This window comes from Anabrus simplex, chromosome 1 (genome assembly GCF_040414725.1).
Source record: "Anabrus simplex isolate iqAnaSimp1 chromosome 1, ASM4041472v1, whole genome shotgun sequence".
Taxonomy (NCBI): Eukaryota; Metazoa; Arthropoda; class Insecta; order Orthoptera; family Tettigoniidae; genus Anabrus; species Anabrus simplex.
Genome location: NC_090265.1, coordinates 1,316,350,094 through 1,316,372,660, shown reverse-complemented (window position 1 = coordinate 1,316,372,660; position 22,567 = coordinate 1,316,350,094). Strand labels below are relative to the sequence as shown.

Below are 22,567 nucleotides of genomic sequence, written 5' to 3'. Positions count from 1 at the left end.
ATTTTCTTGCTGTGTCTAAACTTTGTCTTGGTACCTGATATGTCACTGTTACCTCACTAAGTGAGAATTTGTTAAATTGTTGCCTTTTGAAAATATAACCTTCCACTTCAGTTTAATTTCTTTCTTGACATAGTAGTTAGATTCACCCCGGCACCTTCTTTCACCTTTGCTGGTCCATGGGTAGCCCCGTAACAATATTTGATTCCATAACGTATGTTAATCCTTCAGTATTCCATATATAACACTAAATACGATTCATGTAACTTACATATGTCGGTTAGATACCTGTAGATCATCAAAAACGAATCCATATAAGGAAGTGAAAATGAAATTAGCCGATATTATCCTGAATTCCTAACCACAGATGTGTTTATTCAAATAAATAGAGTTAGGAGGCTTGCTTGCTCATATTAAATGGTATCACTGAAGAGGTTCTCCGTAATTGGATGATAACAACATTAGTTTATTACAGTCTTCTTAGATGACAGACCACCGAATTTCCAGAAATAATATTAAATAAGATATCAGATGTTAATGATGACATGATGACAGATCACGTAATATGGTAAATATAGTTGGCACTTAAATTAATTTTGGAAATTTATATTTATTTTTGACATATGACTTAAATAATGATCAGTAATGATAATTTTTGATTATTTGAGTGAAGTAATATTTCAATGACTTATTTTTATATTTTCTTCCTTGTATTCATGAATATAAAAAAAGATATAATTTGAAATACTCGATACAAAAAAAGAATGAGAAAACAAATGCTTTCCTTATACAAAAGGTTATTAAATGTGATATAATTGCAATTATGAAATTTTCAGAGATAGATGCAAGCAAAACAAACTGAAAACTTATGGATAGATCTGCAATGTATTGTAAAGAAATTTTTGGAGAAGAATACATAATTATGTTATGTATAAGCAGAGAAAGAGTAAGGAACGTGATTTTAATTTAATAATTTATCTTAATTGATGAACATCTCTGAATCATTTTCTATATTCAACAGAAATAATGTATATAGCAAAACTTATATTTTTCTTTGATATCAAAGACCTTTAAATATTCTACATTAATTAGGTTAGTTAGGTGATGAGATAATTAGATTTTCTTTAAAAGATATTCATTTTCACACTATTTTCAAGATCTTTTGATGTAATAAAAAAATGTTAGATGAATTCATTAATTCTTTTTAATAGTATCTTAGGTTATATAAGTACTTATAAGTATCCATAGATTAAGAATGATAGAAATTTATGATATGAAATATTCGCGAGATGGAGATGTCCAACGCGCTGACATGATACGAGTTTATCCGTTTGTTTCATCCAGTGACTAATTTCTCAGAACTTACGATCCCAAATCAATATTAAATTGATGGTTGATGATACACTGAGCTAGTCTGGATCTTTTTGTGACTCGACCTGGACGCGGCTAAACCTGGCTAAACTCGAACTTGGGCAGATCAAGTTTCAAGTCATCAGGGGAAAAATGAAACCCAATGTTGATAAAGATGGAGCTGAAGGTCCTTCAGGCCAATCTTCAGCATAAAAAAGCAGCTGTGGCCAATTTCGCCAGGAAGTTAAATTCCGAGGCTATTGACGTGGCCCTTATTCAAGAGCCATGGGTAGTCAAGGGCAGAGTAGCAGGACTGGCAGAATCTGGAGGCAAGCTGATGTACGATACAACATCGGAAATACCCAGAACATGTCTTCGTGTGAAAAGGAAATTCAAATGTCTTATGTTGCAGGAACACTGTTCACAGGACTTAACTGTGGTCAAGATTAAACTTGGAAATTGGGAGGGACCCAGAGAAATAAACATAGGCTCTGCATACCTCCCATATGACTCAACTAATCTGCCCCCATCAGAAGAAGTTGAGAACCTAATTTGCAACGCAAAGAGGAAAGGTGAACACCTAGTCCTTGGAGCAGATGCAAATTCAAACCACACGGCTTGGGGCAGCATGAACTGCAATGCAAGAGGTGAGTCTTTACTACAGTTTATTACTGGAACTGAGTTGACGATACTAAACCTAGGAAACAAGCCTACATTTATAAATAAAAATCGTAAGGAGGTAATAGACATTACACAAAGCACTACGCATATTGCAAACTTTGTTAAAGACTGGAAGGTGCTGGAGGAACCATCACTGGCAGACCACCAGCACATCCGATTTGCAATAGATGCGAGACTATGTGGGATTGAGATGTACAGAGACCCAAAAAGAACTATTATTCCCATGTGAGTGAGTGAGGGAAGATTCTATGGTGAGTAATTAGTGAACTTAAGTGGTGATATATCGAGTGCTGTGACATGAAAGTGGAACAATTAATACCAACATAAAAAAGAGACATCTCCAGCAGTGTTAGTTATAAGAAAACAATGTAATATTGTGTATTTGAAACCGTTAAATATCTCACGTGTGCTATGTTCATAAGCCGCAATTTTTTTTGGTTTATGATAATCGAGAGCAAACAAGATTTTTTCGCTAAGAAGAATTCTCAGGGAAAACAGAAAAAAAAAAAAATCAAAGAATATACGCAGAGATGATTCCAAAGAAAAGAGTTCAGACAAAAGAGAAATGCGGTTCCTGCAAGCAGGAATTCGATGGAAATTCGCAAGCCATAAAATGTGATGAAGCTTGCTCGCTCTGGTACCATAAAGACTGTGCAGGACTTAAACAAGGAGAATTTGACATGCTGAGCAAAATCAACAGCAATCTAATGTGGAGGTGCAGAGACTGCAAAACCATATTAGAAGAAATGAAGTACAAGAGAGACATGACTCAAGAAATCATGGAGAAAATAGAACGGACTGCGATAAACAACCCCAAAATAGAGGAATTATCAAGGAAAACAAACAATGACACAAATTAAACATATCACTAGATAAAACACATAAAGAAGAAGCAATAAATAATCCATATGAAAGAAACAATACAAAACCAACCCAGACAATTTGATCATCCAGTGGTCACGCCCCTTTTAGTTGCCTCTTACGACAGGCAGGGGATACCGTGGGTACTAATCATAGGCAAGGCAAGAACCATGGTGTCGCTTCATATAATGGTATGAATGGGATAAACAACTAAATCCCCAACCCAAATAGCACCATTTCTGAACACAGAGAAGAATCAATCGCTGAAAAGGAGACCGACTCCACCTCAAATACAGAACACAGAAATTGCCCTGTATAACAATCAACACTCAAACGGAAATCCAGAAGAGGAAAGAAACAATGAGGGCTGGAAAGAAGTAAGGAGTGGAAGAACACAACCTAGAAGAAACCAACAAGAAGTATTGATCGGTACAAATCAACACGAAGAAAAACTACATAGAGCCGAAAAGACAGCCTGGTTCTTCTTGGGAAAGATAAATTCAAATTCCACACAGGAGATGGTCAAAAATTTCCTAATCAGAAATGGGATTGAAGGAAACATAACATGCGAAGAAATCTCCAAACAAGGACTCAATAAAGCATTTAAAGTTGGTATACCCTTTAAGTATATGAACTCTGTATCAGACCCAGGGTTCTAGCCAGCAAATGTAATAGTCAGACGCTACAGGTTCTTTCGGAGCCAACAGAGAACTGAAGGAGCCCTCTTTGAATAACTCGACGAAGATACCCCTAGGGAGCAATAAAGGAATAACAAGCGCCACATCATACATACCACAAAACAAAATGACAACCGAAAAGACAACTTCCAAGAAACCATGTAAAACTACCTCAACCAACAAAACAGAAGAGGATAATAAACAAAATGAATACATTGGACTGCTATGGAACGTTGAAGATTTTAAGGGAGCAATGGCCTTAGCACCAGAAAACGCCGTAAGCAAGTACGACATAGTAATATTCACAGAAACTTTCCTCTTGGAAAACTGGTAACATCCACACTTCTATGGTACACATCTCATGGCAAAAAAAGGCGAACTGGGAAGACCTTCAGGAGGAATATCCATTCTGGTGAAACCATCCTTGATACCAATCACCTTCACAACTCAAACCAACAATGCATTACTTGTGGAAACAAAGCACCTCACCATCATAGCCACTTACTTCCAGCCATATTATAATGCCTTAGACATAATAGATGAGCTTAGTGAACTAATACAAACCAGTAAAGGAAGCAAGCCAACTGTTCTAGCAGGAGATTTGAATAGCAGAATAGACACTGACAACTACAAGACAAAACTTATCAATGAAAAAGCTCAGAGAAAAGGGTTTCTTACTTACAAATAATAATAAAATTCCGACATATATATTAATTAACAGCAAGAGCGCAATAGACCTATTATTTGTAAAAGGCCAAACAAAAGGGAAAATAAGGCCAATCTGGATGGACTCATTGACTCCTATACGGAAACACCTCCCAATGGAATTCACCATTTCCCATCCAAGGGACAAAGATCAAGATAACACACAGAAGATATCTAGAAAACTAAACATAGATATACTGAGAGAAAGCTCTTGCAAAATAAAAAACATAAAAACACTAATAGAGAATGAAGAACTGTCACAAGCCAGATAGAAGATCTGATATTAAGCTCTACAGAACCAATCAATATGAACACTAAAGTGAGTAAAAAGTGGTTTGATAAAGAATGTTACATCAAAAGAAAGAAAGAAAGAAAGAAAGAAAGAAAGAAAGACAGTGCTAGACAAGTTACACCAAGTCAAGTTTAACATCCAAGACCCTGCCCTACAAGAAATGTATGAAAGAAAAAAAAAAAAAAAAACCAAATCATTGATAAAGGAAAAGTAAAAAGGATACAGTGAAGTAAAAGCTCATCAACTGGCTGAAGAGGCAAACAAGGACCCATACATTGCACTTTGCCCACAACAAGGTCCACCAATACAGTACTTAAAACATGACAGTTTGGGAAGACCACTTCATTAGCATTTTGAACAAAAAGGAAGAAACAGATTTACCTAACCACAAAACAGAAGAAGGCAACAGAACAAACCCAACTGACTAGATACCATTTACAGCAGAAGTCCGGAAGACAATAAATAGAACAAAGAACAAGAAAACGGCAGGCCCAGAGAACATCTATAATGAGCATATAAAATCATCCATAGAATCACTGCTTCCTATATGGACCAAGCTATTCAATAAATGCATAGAGACCGGAACAATACCAGAACAATGGAGGAACTCCATAATTAAAGTTATATTCAAAGGCAAAGGAGACCCAGAAGATCCCAACAAATATAGAGGTATGCACTAGAAAATGCTTCCTTTAAAATTCTCACAACATTAATAACGGAATGAGTAAAGAGACCTATTGATGAGATCCTCCCTGAAACTCAATTTGGATTCAGGAACAACAGATCGACACAATTGGCAGTAGAACTATTATTAGGCAACATAAAAGAAGCACTTGAGAAGAAAGAAAAGTTCTATTCCGTCTTTATAGACTTCACAAAAGCTTTCGATCAACTGGACAGAGGACTAATCATATCCAAACTTGAAAACGTATTAGGAAGAAAAAATGTATGGACAAGAGTAATCAAAGAAATATTAAAATATAACACTATAAGGATATCGGACGGCCTTTCCATTTCACATGCAATTAGGCAAACAAATGGTGTGCTTCAGAGAGACCCCATGAGCCCACTACTATTCATCCTCACAACGGAGGAAATTAAGGATAATGCAAGATAAAGAAGACATTCAGATTTTTGCGTACGCAGATGACATAGTAGTTAGCTCCACAAATCTGCACAAATTACAGAATGCCATATATAATTGTAAAATGTTGCCAAAACAACAACTTCTACATTAACAACACAAAAACGGAAATGATGGTCTTTAGAAATGGAGGTAAGATACCTAACAGAACAGAAATTGTCATCTCCAACAGCAAACTCAAAATAGTCAACGATTTTAAATACTTAGGGATCACGTTACAACCTAGCGGCAAATGCTTTACAAAACACATAACAGAAAGAGCTGTGCAAGCTATCCTAGCAATAAATAATATCAAGCATATACAAGCACTCAGCTTGGAAACAGCAATAGAATCATTCGAGGCAAAGATTATTCCTATCCTAACCTATGGCATTGAAATTATATGGCCTGACCTCACCAGGAAAAACCTAGCAACCTTGGAAAGAGTTAAAGCATGCTTCCTAAAAAGAGCTTTGGGTGTATCCAAATCAACAAGATCTCGCCTAACAAATGTACTAGCTAGAGAATCTTTTCTGCTGGAGGATTTGAAAACAACCTCCGTGCTCCCATCTACCATAGCAACAGAACAAGAACTACAAAGTTTAAGGGACCGCTGCCTAGAAATCTGGCCAGAGTTCTACAGCAGGGCGTGATGATCGATAGAACCTGGACATCAGCAAACTTCGAGATGAGACATGTACTAACGAGACTGCCTGTACATGGTTTCCATCATCACCTGTGCAAAAACAAGATGTACCACAATCTGGTGAAGACTTGCATATGCCAACTGTGTGGAAAAAATGTGTGATCGTTATCATATCGAACTGTGTACAAAGCGAACAAAAATGATAAGTGAATATGCAAAACTAAATATTAATAGAAATAATATTTAAATCATTTCTTTTGTTGTACTCTGCACATTTGTGTGCATTTCTGATAATAAAAAAGAACTACGTGGGACAGATACAGAGAAGTTCTAGGAAAGGCTGTACAAAAAATTCCAACTAACATGAGAGGACAGAAAGAATTGGACGAGGCAGTGGAACTATTAGAAGAGACCATCATAGACTCATTCCATGAAAACTGTCCTCTCAAAGAAAAGAAAAATACCAAAAAAGTAAAACGGTGGAACAACAAACTAGCCGAAATTAAAAAAAAGAGGTTAGGATGTTGTATAGAATATCATCTAGAAATGGTATGTGGGACGTATATCATAGGAAACTCACCGAGTATAACCTAGAGATACGCAAAGCAAAAAAGAAAATCTTGGAGACTGTTCTACGAGAAAGTGGAATCACACACTGAAACAGCAAGGCTCCAGAAGGTTCTGAAAACAACCCACATAAATCAAATGGGGACACTGGAGAAACCAGATGGGTCATTTACTCACGCAGGGAGGGACACGCTGGAGATACTAATGGCGTGTCACTTTCCTGAGGCTGAGGAGATGACAGAAGAAGAAACGGTTGGAACAGAGACAAAGCTCGAAAAGCAGACTGGAACTGTGCCAACAGAATAATAAAACATAACCATGTAAAATGGGCAATCGACACGTTTCATCCTATAAAGGCTCCAGGGCCAGATGAGATACTTCTGATATTCCTACAGGAAGGACGAGAAATACTGAAGACCTTTTCAGAGCTAGCCTTAGGGTACGTGCCAAAATCATGGTCTGAAGCTAAAGCAGTATTCATACCTAAGCCTGGAAGGGCAAATTATGCCCAAGCCAAAGCATACAGACTATTATGTTTAACCTCCTCCATGCTGAAAGCAATGGAAAAAATTCTAGATAAATATATCATTAGAACAGTGCAACTGAACTCAACGTTACATGGAAATCAGTTTGCATATAGACCTGGCAGATCCACTGAAGTAGCACTCCACCAGTTGGTTTGTAAATTAGATGATATAGATGTTGATTCCCATAGGGAACATGAAATATTTGTCCTGAATGAGTAAATTAGTGCTGGAAAATTTATAACGTCCAATAACGGACCATTATATTGGTATTGTAAACTAGAGGAAAGCCTAGAATATGAAGAAATTGCACTGGCAGCATTTCTAGATACAGAAGGAGCCTTCAACAATACAACCTACGAGTCTATGATCAAAGCATTGGAAAAGAGCAAGGCGAGTAAAACAGTCGTCAAATGGATTAAATCCATGTCAGATGGAAGGAAGATAAAAGCAACCCTGTTTGAAGAAACGCTAATGGTTAGGGCCACCCGAGGCTGTGCTCAGGGAGGAGTTCTTTCTCCTCTGCTGTGGAACCTCGTGGTGAACAAAATCATAGCTATGTTCAACGAACAAGGTTTTTATACACAAGGATACGCAGATGACCTAGTGATTGTGGTACAAGGTAAGGTGATGAGTGTTATCCAGAACCTCATGCAAAGATCACTTAACCTTGTGGAGAACTGGTGTTGGGAAGAACAACTATCAGTCAACCCGAACAAGATAACTCTGGTCTCTTTTGCAAGGAGGAGGAAATTAGAGGGAAAGAGATCACTGAAGCTCTTTGGGCAAGATATATATATATGGAAGAACAGGCAATGCACCTAGGTGTAGTGTTAAATAAAAATCTAAACTGGAATCCACATATAGAAAGGAACATAACCCGGGCCAAGAATTTGCTGTATACATGCAAAAGAGCCGTCGGGAAGACATGGAGCCTAAGACCATCAATGGCCTAAGGTGCAATCTGGTGGCAGAAAGTAAGCCAAGGAAAAGTCAGTAGTAGATCGGATAGCCTACAGAGAATGGCATGCATAGCCATAACTGGGGCTATGAGAACTATGCCGACAGAAACCTTGAATACTTTACTAGACCTCCCATCACTATCTAATTTCATAAAAGGATAGGCTAGAATGAGTTCAATAGACTGGCACAATTAGAGTGCTGGGATGCACAAAGACCCAATCTAGGACACTGTAAAATTAACAGAGTAATAACAGAGGAAGTTCTACACATGCCTTCTGATCACATGATACCAAAGTACAACTTTGAAAAACTGTTTGAGACCCAGATAAAAAAAAAGGAGACTGGGATATCAAAAAATGGAATACTGGACTGATGGCTCAAAGACTGGGGATGGCACAGGAGGAGGGATCAACGCGGGAGGACCTGAGAGATCAATCCAGATGAGCCTGGGCAAACACACTACAGTCTTTCAAGCGGAAGTGATAGCTATCACAACATGTCTTGAAGAAAATCTGAAAATGAACTATAGAAATAAGAACATTTTCAATTTTTACGAACAGCCAAGCGGCCATTAAGACACTAGAAGCAGTTTGGATAATATACAGAATTGTCTGGTATTGACATTCATTTCTCCTGAAGCTCTCAAAATACAACAGTGTCAAAATAATATGGATACCAGGGCATGCAGGTATCGAAGGAAATGAAAAGGCAGATAATCTGGCCAGGAAAGGGGCAGAAACACATTTTATAGGCCCAGAACCTGTATGTGGGATTTCCTATGGACAAGCCCGACACTACATAGGAAAATAGGTACAAAAGAAACAAACGGAGAACTTGAAAAATACTCCAGGATGCAGGCTTTCAAAGGAATAAAAGGACCAAACAAGAAGCATACTAAAGAACTGTTGAAACTCAGCAGAGAAAATATAAGATGGCTAGTAGGGCTGTTGACAGGACACTGCCATCTGAAAAAACCCCTACACAGAATTGGAGTAATAAGAGACAATATATGTAGGAAATGCAATGAAGCAGAGGAATCAGCTGAAGACATACTTTTCGAATGTGAGGCACTGGGTAGAATCAGACTCTCCACTCTAGGACTACCAGGTGAAGAGAGAAAAAATCCAAGACGACCTAATAAGAACAACCTGCATCTTTGTGAAGGGAGCAGGTATATCTATGTGGAAATGAAGGAAAAACATGGTAGCAAAAGATCTTAGATGTCTACGCTAATTAGGAACTAATATTTAGAGGCCCCATGAAGAAAAGAAGAAAAAATCAGTTCTTTTTCCTTGTTCGTCCCTATCCAATTGAAATTTTGGCCTTGACTTAACGTGTGCTTTTCCTCCTCAGTAAGACTGACTTTAGAACTGTTCTTGACGGGAGAGGGATATTCATTTAAATCTGTTTCTAAACTTGAAGATCGAGTTTTGCCTTTTTCTTCAATTGACCTGTCATATTTTAATCGTTATAACTTGTTGTTAAGGGTTTCTTGTTTCCTACTTAGAATGATTTCCATTCTTTCTTGGGTATATCTTTGGAACAAATCCCACTCCAAGGGCAACAGTAGTATTGGGGTTTGAAGAGGTGCGGAATACATTTTACCATTAAGAAATGCTTTCTTCCTAAAAAGGTATTTTATTTCATTTTTCAGCCAAATTCGATTAATGCTTTTCTGTGTATCATAGTGGTAGCTGGAGGGTAAATGTTTCCCTTGGGTTTTATTTAAAAATTTAGGTACTAGATTGTCCTCGAGACAGTTCTTAAAAAAAAAAAAAAAATCCTATATCCTTTGCTAACCTAGCTACTTTCACCTTTAATGGTATGTTCCGAGCTGTCAGTGGAGATATGGCATGGAATGACATCAGTAGACGAATAAGTTTGAGTGGTGTCTTTAAAAGTAGGAAAGATTACAATATGAAGATAAAGTTGAAATTCAGAGGACAAATTGGGGCAAACATTCATCTGTATAAAGGGGAGTGAGGGATTGGAATAACTTACCAAGGTATATGTTCAATAAATTTCCAATTTCTTTGCAATCATTCAGCTAGGAAAACAACAGATAGGAAATCCATCACCTGGGCGACTAGCCTAAATGCAGATCAGTAATAACTGATTGATGATTGACTTTCCACCATTTTGTGTGTTATTGGCCAGCTTGGGCCAGTTGTCCTGAAGACAAGTATTGTGTTGTCTCTGATAATGTTCACATCAATGTTCTTGCAAGGCTGCTACCTTCGTTGAAAACAAGAAAAAGCACAGTTTTAGATTGTCACAGTGTGCACCCATAACGTTACTTTTTGTCACATTTTTGCAGGACTCCAGGGGATGCCACAAACCTGTTGGCTCCAAGTCACTAGCCTGGCCTTGTAAATGCAGGGTGTATCAGACCAACACTGACAAAAAAATAAAAAATGAGGAATGTTCTTTGTGTTTTGTTAAGAACAATAGTGCAATTGGATTGGCGGAAAAAAATTTCTTTTTGATAAAATGAGGTTACTTTGTTACTTCCAGGCGCATGATTCAAGTTGACAAACTTGCTATATTTGCTATGCCAGAGAGCCAGCCGCTGCCTGTTGCTGTGCGTCAGAGGAGAGAAGAGACGAAGTGGAAAGCAGGAGATAGAGATAATGCTCAGTGCGAATAGATAAGTTTCTCGTTCGTTTCACGTAGTCACTTTCCAACCCCAATGCACAAGTTGACTACTATGCAAACCCTGTAGAAAGAGAAGATGAACTTGTACCAAGAATACAGGCAGCTTTCCAGGTCAGTTGCAACACACCACACATACAGGCAGCTTTCCAGGTCATTTGCAACACACCACACATCCTGAACAGAGTCCAAAAGTCACTACTACATCGTTGTGAACTGTGCGTTGAAGTACTGTACAATGTTTCTTTCGTTCAGTATTTAATTTTCCGCCAATCCCACTGCACCATTGTTCTTAACATAACGCAAACATACAATCGTGGGGCAGCAGTTTTGCATCCACAAGCATGTTAAATAATAAAGCGTTACTGCAACCAACAGACAAGAGAAGAAACAATCTTGTGAATCCTTGACTGACAAGTGTGTCTAATTACTGTGTGTGTGTGTGTGCAGTTACGGCTGTTTAATAAACAAACTATGGATATTGCCTGTAAGAGACGAGGACAATCCTGTGCGAGTCGAATGAGGAAACTTGTGCATACACGCGGAGCATTATCTCTGTCTCCATCATTTACCCTCACTACCCTTCTCTTCCCATGGCAGCGGCTTGTACTCTGGCTCAGCAAATACAGCGTGTTTGTCAATTTAAATCAAGCGCCCGAATGTAGCAAAGTTACCTCATTTTCTCGAAAAGGAAATATGTTTTCCTCCAATCAGACTGCACCATTGTTCATAACATAACGCAAAGAGCATCCCTGATTTTTTTGCTGGTACAGTTCTGATACATGCTGGCCCCGTGGTGTAGGGGTAACATGCCTGCCTCTTATCCAGACGCCCCAGGTTTGATTCCCAGCCAGGCCAGGGATTTTTACCCGGATCTGAGGGCTGGTTCGAGGTCCACTCAGCCTACATGATTGGAATTGATGAGCTACCTGACGGTGAGATAGCGGCCTCAGTCTAGAAAGCCAAGAATAATGGCCGAGAGGATTCGTCGTGCTGACCATATGACGCCTCGTAATCTGCAGGCCTTCGGGCTGAGCAGCGGTCACTTGGTAAGCAAAGGCCCTTCAAGGCTGTAGTGCCATGGGGTTAGTTTTATAGTTCTGATACACTCTGTATATTGATCCGCAATAGTGGATCTCTAATCCATCGCTCGTGAAGGGTGAATGGAAACTTTACCACTCGCAATGCACATTAAATGCTGTAAAATGAAATGGCGTATGGCTTTTAGTGGTAGGAGTGTCCAAGGACATGTTCGGCTCGCCAGGTGCAGGTCTTTTGATTTTACGCCTGTAGGTGACCTGCGTGTCAGGATGAGGATGAAATGATGAAGACGACGCATACACCCAGCCCCCGTGCCAGAGAAATTAACCAATGATGGTTAAAATTCCCGACCCTGCCAGAAATTGAACCTGGGATCCCTGTGACCAAAGGCCAGCATGCTAACCATTTATCCATGGAGCCGGAAACTGAAGGAGTGATACCAAATGAATGGAGAGTTGCTATAGTAGCCCCAGTGTACAAGGAAAAGGGCGACAAACATAAAGCGGATAATTAAAGGCCAGTCAGCTTGGCATGTGTTGATTGTAAGCTCTGAGAAAGCATTCTTTCTGATTACATTAGACACATTCGCAAACTGCTTTGATAGAAGGTAGTTTGGGTTTAGGAAAGGTTATTACAGTGAAGCTCAACTTGTAGAATTCCACAAGATATAGCAGATATTTTAGATTCAGAAGGTTAAATGGACTGTTTCACTGTTGACCTATCCAAGCCTTTTGATAGGGTAGACCATGGGAGAATACTTACGAAAATGAGGGCTACTGGACTAGACAAGAGAGGGTTGAATAGGTGATTAAATTTCTAGAAAATAGAACTCACAGAATTAGAGTAGGTGAAGCATTATCTGATCTTGTAATGATTAACCCAAATATGCCTTGCTATATTTTTGTTTCTTTTTTATTTGTTGTTGTTTATTGTTTAAAGGGACCTAACAATTAAGGTCATCGGTCCCTGATTTTTTTTTTAATTTCTGTTTTTTCACCTCATTAAAGCTCCAGCAAAACAATGATTTCAATAAAACATTAGAGCTAATTTTCTTTTGTGGCATCCTATACCTATATACCAGGAAAATGTGTGGTACTTTTAAAGGAAAATTTTACAAATCCTTTTCAAACGTATTTATATAAGAAAATACTTTTCATGCAGCATAACATCTGTTTAAAGGGAAAAAAGTATTGAAATAAAATTACATGATGTGAAGACAATGGTTCCTTTTTTGAAAAATTGACAAATTTAATGAAAATACATGCTTCTGATATTACCAGGTTTTATCCTTATACACTGTAAGTTCCTCAGAAGAAATGTTAGAAGATGCAATTGTATTACAACACACAGAAAATCACATTAGAAAGACAAATTTACATTAAAATACTCAAAAAATACTACAGCTGACAGGGGTTTCTTGGTCTGTTTGATCTTACTGAGTGCTCACAAAATTAACAAGAATGTTCCCTTGTCTCTTTTGCAGAAAGTAACTTGCCTTGTTCATCAAGTGTTCACATTTAGAGTTTTGTGTGATATGTGATAAAACATTTGGTATTCAAGCCTACATCACATTTCACACAGAGCATTGTGCACTTCAGATGGAATTGCCTGCAACTAGTTTGGTTATTTTGGAGCGCGGCAATATGCTCTAAACCGTCAAATTGTGAATACTTCTTCTGGCCTATCTGGCGTCATCCTGATCTTTTACAGCACCCTTTTCCATGTCTAGAACAAATTACACACAAGCCTCCTAGAAGTCAAGCGGTCCAACATTTCACAACTTATGCGGAATAAGTGCCAAGCACTATGCTGTGTAGTGTCAATATAGTCACTTATAGTCCGGCTCCATGGCTAAATGGTTAGCGTGTTGGCCTTTGGTCTCAGGGTCCCGGGTTTGATTCCAGGCAGGGTCGGGAATTTTAACCATCATTGGTTAATTTCGCTGGCACAGGGGCTGGGTGTACGTGTCGTCTTCATCATCATTTCATCATCACGACGCACAGGTCGCCTACGGGCGTCAAATAAAAAACCTGCATCTGGCAAGCCGAACATGTCCTCGGACACTCCCGGCACTAAAAGCCATATGCCATTTCATTTTTCATAGTCACTTATAAGAGGAATACAATTTCTTTCCTCTAATGGCGACACAATATAAGCTCACATTGTGGTCAAATCTGTCTCCACCACCCATATATTTGTTATAGTCATATCTGAGTTGGAGATGCATAAATATTACATGCTGCTTCTCTTTTCACAAGAAACTAGTTACTTAATGAACTGGGCGAGATCAACAGCATTCAATGCCGCTATAACAATGTTGATGTCATTCCACTTTGTGACAATCAAATTTATTCTTGGTTCTGTCCTGACGCAAAAAGTACTCTGCTCTGTTTTCTTCATAAGAGCACTGTCCTTCGAGGAACATTTTGCAATGCGATTTTCAGTTCTCCAATAAAGGAAGACATCATATGGAAATGGGGCATTGGAGGTTCAATTATTGCAATAATGCACCTTAGCTCCCCCAGGCCCACATCCTTATACTCAGGGCTTGGTGTGGTAAATTTACCTTGATAAGAGTCCTTTCAAATGACACAGCCTTTTGAAGCAGTGCCAACCAAGATTTCCCCCACCCGAATAAATTGTTTTAAACTGTGGTAACTGTAATACGGCACCATAGATACATCAATTGAGTGGTTTTTTTCATGTGGCGCTTGCAGTAATGTTATTTTGTTCAGTACATCATACAGAGAGTGCACTTTAGCATATCAATTTTCATTATTCAGTCTGTCTTTTTACATACGTGAATATTTGTCATGATGAATTCAAAGCGATCACTAGACAATTTTGAGTGTTAGGTACAGTTTCCCACAACATTCGTTACTGGGGCATAGCAACATACCCACTCACTAAAAGTATGCCAATACAACAACACATTTCAATAACGGTAATGTCACCAATTCTGTTATACAAAGCAGTGTATTGACCGATTTTATCCACTATGAAAAAAATTAAATCGTCTTCAAAGGAAAAAAAAAAAACTTTGATGGACTTGGTTCATTCTGTACAATCTGCCTTTGTGGGCAACCAACCACAGTGTTGTCACGACAACGATTACACCTAAGGTATGACGTTTTGTTTCTTTTCTTGCACATCTTTGTAGGAGGTTGGCCTTTATTTGTGGTATCATTCTCCTCTTTTCACTGATATCATAATCCTGGGACAAGGGCTAAGAGTTGTGCTCCGGGTAGGTTATTTGAATTGACAACATTCCTTCATTTTCCACAAGTATCAACATTTTGCCAAAGTGTATGTACCGAAACAAAATCCACGTGTTGGTATTCAACTCTGAAAGCTTAAATTATGTAAGGATTGCACGTTCTTGAAAATATGGTTCGGCAAAAGGAAAACATTTGTATTTCAACTGAATTTATTTACATGTAGTATATTTGCCAAGTGTCCTATTTATATAAAGGACCTCAACTACAGAAATTAAAATATATATCTTTACTTTTCATATGCATATTTACTATTGTATGTTTTCTAACAATAATTACAAGTGATAAATGTCACGTAACAATAATAATTGTGAAATAATTACTTAATTTCTACAATCACAGCATGAAGCTGAAGTCGTTTTTCATGGAGTTACAACTTTATCACTTATAAGCAAACAAACTGCCACAACAGTGGACATGTTAGGCCTTATTCATTTCTTTACTGTGCTAAAACAATGACCACTATTGTTGTGTTCTAAGCAGAAAAAGAACAGCTACAGCAATCAAAAATATCATAGCAGTACAAGCTAGAGATGGGTAAGTGTAGTTCATCGGAAGGACTAGTGTCAGAACTGCTCAGTCCCTGAAATGAATAGATCTTTGGGAGCAGTTCTTTTAGTTCCTACTCTTCTCCCTCAGTAACTTCGCTAGCAAGAGTTCCAGGCGGCTGGGCTGCCAACAATGGCCCGTGACCAGCACGTGGGTATGTTGAGCTTTTGAGCGTGAACATTATTTGTGATATATGCACTGTTGTGGATTGCTGGGTGTTTATTTTTGAGGTGTCTTGACATAGTACTAATATTTCTGCCCTTTACACTAATTTCCGCTTTGCAGTATCAACATATGCCTTTAATTTCTGTATAGTTGAAATGAAGCCACACAGCACTTCTTTGGTTGGACATCTTCACCTGTGACAAAGAAATAAAGGTTGAAGCTTTGAAACGTATGAAAAGGTTAGGCCCCTACTTATTTATTTTTCGCGATAAAATTTGGAAATCTATTTGTAGAATCCACTCATTCTTAACCATGTTATTTTTTCCCTAAGTGGGGGTTTGGAAAAGGATTTGGAAGGAATCAGCCATGGCTTTTGAAGAAGGTAGAGTCATCGCCATAAGACCTATCTTTGTCGGTGCGACGTAAAAAAAAAAAAAAGGTTAGTGTACTGTTCTAGCATGTTCCTGGAGGGAAAATGGAAAACTACGGAAAAGCCTTTTAAAGAACAGCCGATGGAGAGATTCAAACCCACAGCGCCTGCCGAGTCCAGGTTACAAGCAAGCAGTGCTTAACATCACGCTACACCAGTTGGTGAGAAACTATGAGTTCGGTGATTCCACATCATCAATATTTTGATTAAGCAATTTGGGATACGATTTCAAGCCCTCTAAATATTGCATAACATGCGTTTGAATTAGGCCTATTTTAGCTTTGTGTACTATACATTGCGAACACAAAAATGTAAAAAAACTTGTGTCGATACTTACATAAATTTAGGCCAAGTTTTATGGTTTCCCTACTGGTGTTTCGTATTGCAATCAATCTACACAAGTTAATTTACAATGCACTTGAAAGTTCTCTCCACACACTCCTTTAGATCAGCCCCGAGCCAACCTTCTGGTTAGTCTTACTCCAACTCCTCCTCCTAGTCCCATCACGTCCAACTCAAATCGCATACAAGCCTCTCATTGGTCGGTTGGGACTAAAAGAACTACAGCTCTGTAGCTAGTCTCCCGACACGAAAATGTAAAAGATTATGTCGACACTTACATAAATATAAGCTAAGTTTTATGGTTTCCCTACTGGTGTTTTGTATTGCAATCAATCTACACAAGTAAATTTACATTTCACTAGAAAGTTCTCTTCACTCACTCCTGTAGAAGAGTCCCGGGCCAACCTGCTGGTTAGTCTTACTCCAACTGCTAGTCCTAATCCCGTCACGTCCCGCTCACATCACATATCACATCACATACAAGTCTCTCATTGGTCAGTTGGGACTAAAAGAACTACAGCTCCGTAGCTAATCTCCCGACACGAAAATGTAAAATATTATGTTGACACTTACATAAATACACTCCAAGTTTTATGGTTTCACAAGTGGTAACACATAATACAATCAATCTACACACGTAAATTTACATTTCACCTTCTGCTCTGATTAGCCTTACTCCTACTCTTAGTTCCACCATGTCCCACTCATATCGCATGGAAGCGTCTCATTGGTCTGTTGGGACTTACAGAACTACAACTGCGTAGCTAGTCCTTCCTTGAAGAGTACTCATCCCAAAGAGCCGTTCTTTAGGACCAGTTCAGTCAGGAACGACACATCTCTAGTACAAGCAACCTACATATAGAATGCTAGGCATATCTGGGTTTTAAGAGGGTGGGGGAAGATCCCACAGGGCAGCATTATTGGACATTTATATTTTCTTATATACAGGGTTATTCATCTAAGATGTTACATGGAAATAACGTCTAAACCATTAAAGATATCAGTATTCTGTTTTCAAATTCATAAATGAAACCCAGGGGCTTGTAAAAAAAATGTGCTACGTATTCTCATGGGGTGATTAATAACGGAGGTATTGATACTAAATCCACATTTTAAAATGGAACGGCACTTATTCATACAGCTGGTCTAAAATTTCAATTGCATACAAGTTCAAATATGTAAGTATTTTCAAAATTGAACAGTTACTTTTTGAGACATCAATAAGAACAGCATGCACGGTTTTGCATGCCACATCAGACAGCGTACGTCAGGCAAGGTCATATTTATGCGCAAGCAGTTTCCTGGGTGTGATTCCAGGCACAGGCCCGTAAACATATCGTACAAATATGATGGGTTTGCATAGTGTGTATGACAGGCGAACTCATGACAGGACAGGGAGGTTGATGTTTTTAAAAGGAATAATATAATTACTTTGACTTGGTACCTTTGAGATAGGCCACGGCCGACGTCCTTTCCAAATAGTTCCAATTTCCATCCGTGGGTAAAGACACCAAACTGAGCACAACCTATTACACATGGATTTCAAAACAAAACAAACTTTGATCTGCCTTCCCCGTTGTGTGTTCGCCAGTCAGAAAATAACGTTGCACACCCAGGGTACGTTATGGTACATCATATTATGCGTACAATAGTTTACAGTACATGCCTGGTATTCGTTCCGTGGCTGGAATCAATGTCAGGAAACAGCTTGCGTGTCAATACGTCGTTGGCCGACCGCATGCTGTCTGATGCGGCATGCAAAAGCCCAAATGCGGTTTTTATTGATATCTCAAAATATAACTGTCCTATTTTGAAAATACTTACATATTTGAAATTGTATGCAGTTGAACTTTCAAGCCAGCTGTATGTATTCATGCCGTTCTATTTTAAAATATGGAGTTAGTATCAATATTTCAGTTATTAATCACCCCATGAGAATAAATAACACATTATTTTACAAGTCTCTGGGTATCATTTAGGCCTACAAATATGAAAACAGAATATTGATATCTTTAATAGTTCAGACATTATTTCGGTGTAACATCTTAGGTGAATAACCCTGTACCTATATATATTAGTAAAGATCTGGAATCACAGATAAGGCTATTTGCACATGATATACTGCATACAGTAGTAAATGAATGGCAGGATTGTGAGCGACTGCAGGGGGACTTATTTGTGTACTGGGGTGAGGTGTAAGGAGGGAGTTCTCCCGGTTCCGGTAATACTGCCAATTGAATGGAAATGAAATCTGAATTGAATCGATAATATGATCGATCAATATGAATTTTCTAAACCTTTATTATCTTAAACCAACAACTGTGTCACATGCACATTATATAACATTTCTTGATGCGAATCTTGTTCCTAGCATGAATTCTATAGTTTGGCTTTGCGTGTAAACAACAACAGTACTTGTACATAAAGAGTACGGCAGATGTCGCACAGCGATGCATAAGCAATTCATAGTTTGTGTTTCAAAATTTGCCAATACAAATCTCAAAGATTACCGAGGTTGACCGATTCAGCACTAGGGTGTCCATCTATCACTAAAAAGTGTGCGAGTAATAAACATTGCTGTGAGATGGACTGCAAATGATGGTATGAATGTAAATGGGATGAAAAGTCACGTTCACAAAGAGTAAAAGTCCTCTCAGTTTTAATTAATGTGCTGGTGGGTTGACAGTACATCATGGGGAACAATGTAAGTACCTAGGTGTTAATATAAGGAATGATCTTCATTGCATTAATCATATTAATGAGGTTAAGAAAGGTTACATCTTTCTTCACGTTATGAGACTGTTTAGGTGTTATAGGGAAAATATAAGTTAAGGGAAAGAGACCAGCTGGAAGACCGAGAAGAAGGTGGATGGATCAGATCTGGAAGGACATTAGAGAACTGGATTGGATGTGGCGGAAGTAATGGAGCAGGAAAAGTGGAAGGACAGAAAGGAGTGGAGGAGGCTTGTAAACCACACCCGGGCGACTGGAGTGGGGGCATTGATGATGATGAGGGAAGATGTAAAGGAGAGAGCATATACGTCTCTAGTAAGACCGCAGTAAGAACACGGCTCCAGTGTATGGGACCCTCACCAGGACTTCTTGATATGAGAACTGGAAAAATTCAACGGAGAGTACCATAATTTGTTCTGGATGATTTCCGACAAAGGAGTAGTGTTACAAAAATGTTGCAAACTTTGGGCTGGAAAGACCTGTGGGTGAGGAGACGAGATGCTCGACTATGTGGTATTTTTCGAGCTGTCAGTGGCGAGTTGGCGTGGAATTATATAAGTAGAAGAATAAGTTTAAGCTGGGACCTTCTAAAAGTAGGAAAGATCATAATATGAAGACAAAGCTGAAATTCAAGAGGAGAGGTTGGGGCAAGCATTCAAATATAGGACGATGATCAAGGGACTGGAATACATTATCAAGAGAAATGTTCGATAAACCTCCAAGTTCGTTGAAAATATTGAAGTAAAAGCTAGTAAACAATTGATAGAGAATCTGCCACCTGGGTGACAGCCCTAATGCAGATCATTAACTGAATGAACAGAATACTAGCACATTAGTAACAGATGAGCTGTACGACGGAAAGTGTAATGAATAGTAGCATAGGACTACACAGAATATCGAAAGAATGTTGCTTAGAGAAAGGTCACCTCAAAAAAAATGAATGTAGGCCTACGGTATATTACGGTTCAAGGTGGAGAACGTGAGAAAAACTAGGTATAGTACACACGGACTGTACTCATGCACATGATCATAATTCAGTAAAAACGGAGGCATTTATTTCATACGTTGAAAATATCATTACCTCATAAGATATTCCCGAAACTCCTTACTTTTCAGCTGATCAACCCCAGCTTTAATTAACCTTGAAGCCATAGTTGACGTTGCAGAGAAAAAATACTTTCGGCAGTGTAGCAGAACTCTTCTTCTTGATGGTTATGGGCTCCAAGCAGAACTCAATAGCTGTTATCAGATGATGTAATACTCATAAATCGCCTTCAATAATCCCTGGAAGGTGACACGAGATATCAGCAAATATCAGCCGATGCCAAACTACTTCTTCTTCTGCTTCTCCACAGTAATTTTATTATTTTTTTAAAACTCCGTTTTAAGCAGGCCACTCACGAGCGTTGTTGTTGTTGTTGTCGGAGAGGTTATGGGCTCTATTATTTCACCCAGCCACTACACTTATTATTGTGATATTACACTTATAATGCGAAATCACACGCAATTAGTCCACTACGAAGGTCACACTCAATGAATTTCACTACGAAGGTCTCAAGAACAGTTGAGCATCGGGTCTATGTACACACCTTAAGTAACGCGAAACATAACAAAGGAATTGCGTAGAAGCAAAAAACAGTGGAAGCAGGAGTATGTAACGGTGCGAACAATAAACAGACAGTAATTTACAAATAAAGATGAGAGTCATCCAAATATTGATTGATAGCATGTATTAGAGCAGGAGACATATCGGTAAGCAAGCAGGAGACATTGGTGGGGAGAGCTTTCTGAAGACTGAGAAGACGAGAAATAAAAGCCGGACGAAAAGAATCATACACAGGGCATTGGAATAATAAATGATTTACATCAGCACTCAGAGTACCACATATACAAGAGGAGTGGGGGGAGAGGTTAAAACGATGTTTATACAGAGGAGTAAGAGCATGGTTAAAGCGAAGACGAATAATGTTGGTAATGTGACGGCGAGAATAGTTACCCTTCAAATACCAAGGATAGGGAGGAATACAAGGCTGAATATTGTAATAATAGCGACCTTTATAAGAAGCTGATCTAGTCCAATCTTCTTGCCACTGACCATAAGCATAATGTTTAAGAACTGGATAAAAATCGGGTAGAGGAACTGCAAGGTTAAGTAGGGATTTGCCATCACGAACAGCTCGCTTCGCGAATAAATCCGCCTGTTCATTCCCATAGATACCTATATGACTAGGGACCCAGACAAAAGTGAGAACCACCCCAGATTGATGCAAAGTATAAATGAGACTTTTAACATGATACAAATACCAGTTAAAAGAAAGATGAGATGACTTGAGCGACTGAACTGCGCTGAGGGAATCCGTATAAATAGCTGCGTTAGGTATAGAATGATGCTTAATATACATAAGAGCTTGACGAATAGCAAAAATTTCCGCAGTGTAGATAGAAAAGTCACTGGGTAAACGATAGAGTTCGGCAACATTGGTATTGACAATATAGAACGCTGCTCCAACGCCAGAAGAGTTTTTTGAGCCGTCTGTATATATCTGGACGCCAGAATCACTTAGAGCAAAACGTAGCTTCTTAAAAGGTGGGCCAGTCAACGAAGAACCAGGAATAGAAGAAGAAAAAGAAGATGTAGGGGAAATAATGATAGAAGGGACAAAAAATAAACAATCAAAATTTACTGAATAAACGGGGGAAGAAGCAGTGCGTAAGATAGTGTTTTTATAGGAAAGAAGAAATTGATATGCATACAACAAAGCAGGCATCTTACGACGGCGGGCCTGTGAAAGAAGAGAATATTCATCTAATAACTGCAATTTAGGAAGCAATGGGTGTTGAGCCAGAGCAAATCTTTTAAGTAGATATTTAGATGTTATCATTTTACGGCGAATGGGAAGAGGGAATTCACCGGTCTCGACAAGGAGAGCATTAGTAGGGGTAGACAACAATGCTCCAACACAAGTTCTCAGGGCTTTAAATTGTAAAGTATTT

General features: G+C 38.6%; 1 protein-coding gene across 1 annotated transcript in view; it reads right to left on the bottom strand.

Annotated features, from left to right (window-relative positions):
- Mpc1 (mitochondrial pyruvate carrier) overlaps positions 1–20,973 on the bottom strand; it is a 128,389-nt gene extending 107,416 nt beyond the window's left edge. Inside the window, exon 1 of the mRNA XM_067137725.2 lies at positions 20,655–20,973. Coding sequence (XP_066993826.1) covers positions 20,655–20,725 — 71 coding nt within the window. The 5' untranslated portion in view covers positions 20,726–20,973. The remainder of the gene's footprint in view (positions 1–20,654) is intronic.
- Between the last annotated feature and the right edge of the window lie 1,594 nt (positions 20,974–22,567).